The following is a 7,627-nucleotide window of genomic DNA, read 5'->3' as shown; positions in this document are numbered from 1 at the left end:
CTGCCAACATTTTCTCTGCTGCCATGTCAGGGTTGATTTTCCTGTAGCCAGCTAAGCAGAATCATGCCACAAAGGACATGTGCACAATGGCTGAGGGATATCTACATTGAATCTGCACCACAGGAAAATTCAAAGTCCTCCAATTTTATAAGCAGCTCTTGAGAAGTTTCCTTCCCCACTGCCTCATGCTTCAGTTAACCACAAGACCAAATTAGCAGGTGCCCGAATTTCAGTAACAAACCTTGCTACACGAATCTTTCAAGAAAACCCTTAAAAAAGAAATCCACAGCTTCACTTACACGTATCCTATGAACAGACTTGTACTTTTCTGGGACTGACAGCTCTCCCACAGACTTGATTATGGCCACAGCTTTGTTGTCATCTGGTGGATCAGAACTGTTACTGTAAGAACCATTTTCATCACTATCTGGCATTTCTTCCTCTTCCTCGCTGTAGCTTTCATCAGAATTTCCATTTATAGGGAAGTCTGTACTGTCTTCTTTTTTAGGCTCATCCAACTGAAAAAGCTCTGATAACATGTAGTTTGCTGAAGCAATAATCTTTTTAAATAGGAGAGAAAAACAGTGATTTATTTTCATGTTAATTTTTCCTTTTTAGAGGCAGCATCAATATCATCTGTCTCAGAAAAAGGAGGGAACAGTACATGCAAGAAGGTATTTGATATGTTGTAAATACAGCCTGTACACACACACACACAATCTCTGACCAGATGTCACTGGGTTTTTAACAATATTTAAGGAACAAATCACTGCAGACAGTATGTTGTCAGTTATTCAGAGATATGCATAAACTCCTTGTGTATTTTTGGAGGGCTTCTTGCAGAGGTGTTAACAAAAATATCCCAGAAAATTACCAGGCTATTTTCTGAACCAATATACAACTGCTGAGAAAGTAACTCCTGAGCATGAGTTGAATTAACCAGCTCAGATAAGCACTTTCTCCTGCCCTACTAAACAGTTAAGAGTTAAAAAACCCACATAAGAAAAAGGATTCAAGCCTCATTGAGTTTAGAACAGAATAAAAACCAACTGGTGAAGAGTAGCCCCTGTTTTAAAACCTTGTAGAATACAAGAGGCAAATGAGGGAAGCATCTCAAACAAGAAAAAAAAAGAAGAAACAATTTCAAGACCTTCTAGTGGGATTTTGAGAGCTTTCCATAACTTTAGAAGAGATCTACAAAAGACTTTATTTAGTTAACATATCCCATGCCTCCTCTTGTATTCCATTTTAAATACAATTCAGATTTTTCACATCACATTTTTGGGATCAACTTTCTGTTGAAAACAGCTTAAATCTAGACCACTTCCATGTAAATGAAGTTATACTTTGAATTACATTTCAGCATGGACATTTCTTTGAGATTTATGATGCATTGCCTACAAATAGTAGAAATTTTAAGTTACCCTGTCAGCATAGCACAGCCTCCACAAAGCAGCTTCTGAGCCTCCTGCAGTATCCCTAAAAGTTTACTTTTTTGGTTAAGGGCATTGATTCTCCCCTTATATCAATCTGAACTCAGAGATTTCTCAATTTAAGACAAGGAAGAGAAAGTGAATAGATCTAGTCAACACCTCAATGAGAAAGCAGAACACTCCATTGGCTTCTGCTCCAAAAAAGGAAGGTAGCCCATCTGGCAGCAGTAACACTTGCTTTACCTCCCTAAACTTTTAATAAACTACTTGTCAATTAAGCAATTGACTACTTGAGCAATTGGATCCCTGTTTTTCTTAGCCCCTAAACTTTTAATAAACTACTTGTCATTCAGAGCAATTGGATCCCTGTTTTTCTTAGGAAAGAACCAGAATCAAGTATCTGGAACAAAGGAGGTCAGGACAACTCCATCTCCTTTTCATTACTTTTCTTACTGTTTCTGCAGTGCAGAGTACCTCAAGGTACTGATGGCTCACTCAACAGCATAATGAAGAGATCAAGAGTTCAGAGCTTCTTTTTCTGACTCTCCCACCTACCACAAAACAGTTGAGTTTGGAAGGAACCCCTGGAGACTGTCTAACCCAACCCCCTTGCTCAAAGCACAACACGCATCCAGCTGGGCTTTGAGTGTCTCAAAGGATGGAGGCTCTATAACCTCTCTGGTTGGCCAGCTGCAACATTCAGAGTAAGAATGTTCTTATATTTGTGTTTTACAAGGTCTAGCTAAGATCTCCTCCAGGGTCTGCACAGCTTCCAAACACAAAAAGGCTTTTGGGAAAGAGAGTGAACGAGCAAGTGTAATGACAAGTCCATTTTTGGAGCAGGCCAGAAGACTTGTGCAGAAATGAGGGTCAGCAAAGGCTACTAATTTAAAAAATAAAAAAAAAAGTCTGAGGCTTCTTAAACATAAATTGATTTCTAAGTTTATGCAGGAATTTAAATTCTCTCCTTGCAAACAGAGGGGGAAGCACTACACAAAATATGACCAGGTGTATAACAAAGACACCCTTTCTGTTTTCTTTACACCAAGCTGCAAGAAACACATAATTCTTACTTGAGGATGTCTGCCATTGTCCAATAACTTAAGACAATTAAGGAGCAATGTTCTGATAGTGCCATAGTGTTTCTTGTTCTGGTTTTTCTTCAGCATCATATTGCACGCAACTCTAAAAGAAAGTTAAACAGTAAATCCTTGGATAGTCTATTTGTGCTAGAAGGAAAAAAAAAAGCTTTAAACAATACAATTGCAAATGTAGATCTCCCAAATTTTATGATGGGTCTACCAAAGATATCACCTACTACTCAGGTGTCAAAGCAGATTTTATGTAATTTTCATTCCATCCTAATTTTTGGTCTGTACTTTAAATACCACTGCACCAAGAACAAAGTATTACCAAAAAAAGGATAAAAACTCACTTGTATAGAAGAATTGCCACTGGCATTGTAAAAGGGTTTTGGTATTTGTCTTCTGTCTCTTCACAAAGGGTGGTTAGGTCGTAGAGCTTTACAATATCACTCCCACTTGCTGGAAGGTAAGGCCTTTCATTAATCAACATGACATTAACATAATTTTTTTTCACATTGATCTAAACCTACTTACCTTTAAATAACCAATAAGTATGTCCTTCTTTGGTGCAATTGGATTTCAGAAAAGATAAGATATTTTGAGCAATATCTTTTATCACTTTGGTAGAAAAATTTGAGTTTTCCAAATTGGGAATATCTTCAGTCTTGATCATTTCATATTTCTGCAAGGAATATATGTTAAAACTCAAGATTAGGAGGGTTTTCTGCCACCTACCCCCCCAAAAAATCTACAGATCAGTGTTTCTATCAACTGCTAAAAGAAACAAAGGCTACTATTATGATATAGTGGCATAGTAAGTTGAGCTAATTTCTATGATTTACTTTAAAACCAAGCACATTATGATTACACTACTCAATAAAAAGCTTTGAAGAGGATTCACTTCTGTGACAAACATGATAAATGAAGAACAGAAGGTGAAAAAAAGTGGTGAAGGTGCAGCATTTAACTATTACCTCAGAGAAAGCTACACAGCCTAGTAAACAACTACATGCTACCAAGTAGAACAGAAACTCAGCTAAGTGTGGCAATATAAATACAGGATTTTTGTAATTTTTTTGTCAGAAGAGGAAGATGGAAAGATCTGTCACAACTGGAGCAACTTCAGAAACTGAAGAATGGATTAAGTGGGCATAATGCAAAGAGCCAGACTTACCTGAACGATCCCATTAACATGAAAGCACATCACAAGCTCTGGTACATTGCATATTAAGTTGTCCAACCAATAGTCAATTCCTGTTAGCACATTTATTGGCTTGTTGTTGTCCCTAAAAACAAGTATTTCTAGTGTCATTAAAGTCTTTATTTAATCTTCAGAAAGCATGAGGGATGTTTACTAATGGGATTTAGATTTAAGTCACCTGAGAGTGGATGGATACCAAAACAAGTGTTTGTGAATTGTCCTATTTTAAAGGGGCAAACAATGAGTTCTATCAAAGAAAGAGATGTCCTGATCTCTCCAATGGAGTACACTCCCATTCTCTCAGCAATTTTGAATTTTTTCCCACACTTACACTGAAACTTCAACAAGCTTCAGATGTCAGACTATTACCCAGATAGTAACTTAAGAAATTCCAAAGAAAGACTGCAACTAGTTAGAGCACAAGCCTTCTCCCAGCCCTCCCAAAACTCCTTCCAAAGCAACACACTGTTAACTCCTAGATGTGTCTTAAAGAGAAGACAAATGCACCAAATGAGTTTCAAGGTTTTGCTGGTTCTTTGCCTGTGCATAGGCAGGAACAGGAAATCAAATGATCAATGTACACTATTAGTGAACAGTAAGACAGAATCTGCAGTCACAAACTTTAAGTCCTTATGCTCAGCTAGTAGTTACTGAAATTCAGGATCCCAGCAGGAGAAATACAATACTTGCAAATAAAACCCCACCACCTTTGTATTATATATATATATAATGATCTATAAATAAAAAAATCAGAGCCAGGAATATCAGCAGAGCATCTCAAGCCCCAGTGCAGCAGCACAGCATTGGGACTGTTCATTTTCCTGCACTTAGCAATGCCATCATTAAAGAATAAAATTCAAGCTTTAGACTTAAACTGCACATAAAAATTAAAGGTTCAGCCCAACAAGATGCAGACTGCTAAACAGGAAGCAAAGTAACAAGTCAGTGAAGGCCAGCACAGAGATCTCAGTAACTTCAGGACTCACCTGAGACGCAAGCTCACAGCAGGGTACCTCCCACCTCCAAATATTGGCATATTTGATCCTACCAACATGTGGATATCTTCAAAGGTCCACAAGATATTACGAACAAAGTCATTTTTCAGTCCCTTCATTAAAGAGAAAAGAACTGCTCTATAAATCAGCAGTATAAAACTCCTTCTCTAGGAAATTCCATGGAATTAGGAGGAAGCAAGGAGCAAAAGCAGCAAATAAAAGACAGCACATCATGACTACACTACGCACTCACATTAACTTAAAAGACTGAGGTCACAGATGCCACAGAAGCTACTTCTACAGGGGACTTAGTTTTTCTCTTAGTTCCAATTTAGACCAAATTTTTTAAAATGTTTGTTTAGATTGGGGGTTCAGTGTTTGAGCTCGAATTCCACAGATAGCATACCTGACTGTTTTCCCCATCATTGAACAAAGGAGTCAGGTTTTGTTCTTTGGGGGCTGAGGCCACATGCCCCACTATATATGAGGGTTCAAGAGGCACACTGCCCTGTGAAAAGCACAAGGATAAGGAGTGATTCTGCTGCTGAGGAAAAGTTAGGCCACTAAAAAAAAGAATAATAGTCTGAACAAGAAAAGCACATAAGGGAAAAAACCTCTGCCTCTAACATCTTGAAATAAATACGTCTTAAAATACAAAAAGCCTCTAGTCAAGTGACTAGAATGCTTCTTTTCTATAGCTAGTACCAAAATTTTGTACTTTATGCTCTCAGAGGCTTTGGAGAGAAATCGGAAAGTGTTTAGAGAAACTCTTTATCACCCCAGGATCAGCACCAGATTATCAGTCTCTAGAAGTAAAGCCTCTGTCCTGATGTCTTACAAATTAAAGAAAATAACACTGTGCAAATGCACAAGAGCTTCTTTCTGATAAGCAGCCTGCTGTGTTCAGCAACGGTTCCTCAAGAAGGTGGAAAAGAGGAGCAGTCCTTTTTCTAAAAGATTTCAGGCACTAAAATATTTCTCCACTTTACAATATTACTGCACCACAACACATGTAGTTACAATTTTATGGGTAATGTAACCTAGAACCTTTGGAAGTTTGCTGACCAAGGCACTTGGCAACTCTAAGCATAACTGTAACATCATTATTATATTAATGTAGAATGAATGTAGCACATCTTTCAACCTCTCAAAAATTGAATCAATGCCTATATTATATTATAGTCTGAAAGACCAAAATATTTCTGAAATTTGGAGCTCTGAAACACTGGCATAAGCTAAACCACACATACTGCCACATCCTTCTAATACTGCATTTCATTTCTCTCAGCAAATACTGCAGCAGCAACTTTGGAAAACCGTTCAATGTCTATGTCTCTAGAAAAACTGAGGTGCCATTTAAAACATTGAACACACCAACCTGGTTAGAGGCACCTGGCTCTTCAGACAACGCAGAAGGCATCTCAAAAGGAGCTGGCCAGGAGGCCCTTCCTGCTTCATCACTCTCACCTGAAACAGGACCCTCCTGGTGCTGTTTGGAAGTGGAAGGAACAGGCTGAGCAGCTCCATCACCATTAATGCTGACAAAACAACATTAAAAAGTTCAGTGGACAACATGCAAACAGGTCCATTTTAGAACTGTTACATTTGCTGTGCTGTTCTCCCAAGAATGGTTTTGCTAATAAGCTAAAAGATTTGCTAGACTGCCAAGCTAGACATTGCTCAAACCTCCCCAGAATTACAGCAGGCATCAGAATCTACCTTGTGCATTTAAGTTATTCTTCCCTCAAATCCAGAAATATTGAGACACACAGCTAATTAAGTCACACTGATTATTTTATCCTTTAATACTTTAATTTCACTTTAAAATCTGTCAATTTCTGGTACAACATTTACATGTTATTTCCTGATCTCACCCCTTAATTTCCTCTGTATAAGGATAAATCAGTAAATAAGACAGACCACAATGGAATTTTAACATTTACTTCAGTACAAGCAACCAGGCAAATGTAAGTGGTGCAGAAATCAAGATTCATGCAGGCACAAGGTTACCTGTAATACAAGAATTTAGAAAGGATAGCCTTTTGGTACCAATGTTCTTTACTCTTCTTTTTTCGTTGCCACTTCTGATCAATCAGCCTTTGATAAAATTCTTTCAGCCATGTCCAGTCCCCTGTCTAGTCAATAACATAGATGTGAAATTAATATCAAGAAGCCTCTGCAAAGTAAACCAAGTGCCTTATTAAGTTATGAATAGTCATCCACAGCAACAGAAGAAACTCAGAAACTAACTTCATAGCTCAAGTCTTGAATTGGTCATTTATTGAAAATATATTTTCTAGAAGAGTTGTCTTCATTAGAAAGTCAGATAGACAGTAAGAGGCTATACAGTAATAAAAACTTATTAATAATAAAATTAATAGTAGTAAGTATAGCTACCTCGAAGTAACTACAGGAAAGTGGGACGTGGGACATGGAATTTTAACCCTACAATCCCATAAATACAGGACATCAGATGCAATTTGTGGGTAAACCAGTTGCTGCAGAATGGAGTACCTTTTGTACTCAGACAAGTATGATGCTCAGGAACTTTGATACCTATGTGCTTTCTTGCTGGCTACACTATTCTTCATATAATGCCTTTTGACCAGATGACACAGTTAACAAAACCAAGCAGTTAACCTGAGAGGATCTCATGAAGAGCTCTTGAATGTCCAGCTCATCCAGGAGGAGTGTCCTCCCAATGCGATGCACTGCCATGCTCACGTGGGACTTGCTGTAGGGGATCTTCAGAAGTTTTTTAATGTTCTTGCAGGAGAAAAGAGAAGAGAGAGAATATTGAGTATTATTATAATGCACTGTAAGAGAATTCTTAGGAAATCGTAAGCAAATAACACACCACTAACATTGCAGGCATGGGCAGGCAAATAAAACCTAGTGCTGGTGATTTTAAGA

At 37.9% G+C, this 7,627-nt stretch overlaps 1 protein-coding gene across 1 annotated transcript; it reads right to left on the bottom strand.

Moving 5' to 3' along the window:
• Positions 1 to 299: 299 nt before the first annotated feature.
• LOC103775852 (erythroid differentiation-related factor 1-like) lies at positions 300 to 7,474 on the bottom strand (the record flags this gene model as incomplete). The annotated part of the gene is made up of 10 exons (XM_008943320.1): positions 7,355 to 7,474; positions 6,725 to 6,849; positions 6,093 to 6,252; positions 5,121 to 5,222; positions 4,706 to 4,827; positions 3,693 to 3,804; positions 3,053 to 3,200; positions 2,869 to 2,977; positions 2,507 to 2,618; positions 300 to 560 (listed from the first exon to the last, which is right to left on the bottom strand). Coding segments are annotated over exons 1-10 (1,329 nt in total), but the record flags the coding sequence as incomplete, so codon positions are not given.
• Positions 7,475 to 7,627: the final 153 nt, after the last annotated feature.

Source organism: Merops nubicus, unplaced genomic scaffold (genome assembly GCF_000691845.1).
Source record: "Merops nubicus isolate BGI_N331 unplaced genomic scaffold, ASM69184v1 scaffold3167, whole genome shotgun sequence".
NCBI classification, from domain to species: Eukaryota; Metazoa; Chordata; class Aves; order Coraciiformes; family Meropidae; genus Merops; species Merops nubicus.
The sequence above is the reverse complement of the archived record's forward strand: the minus strand, read 5'-3'. Positions and strand labels throughout refer to the sequence as shown.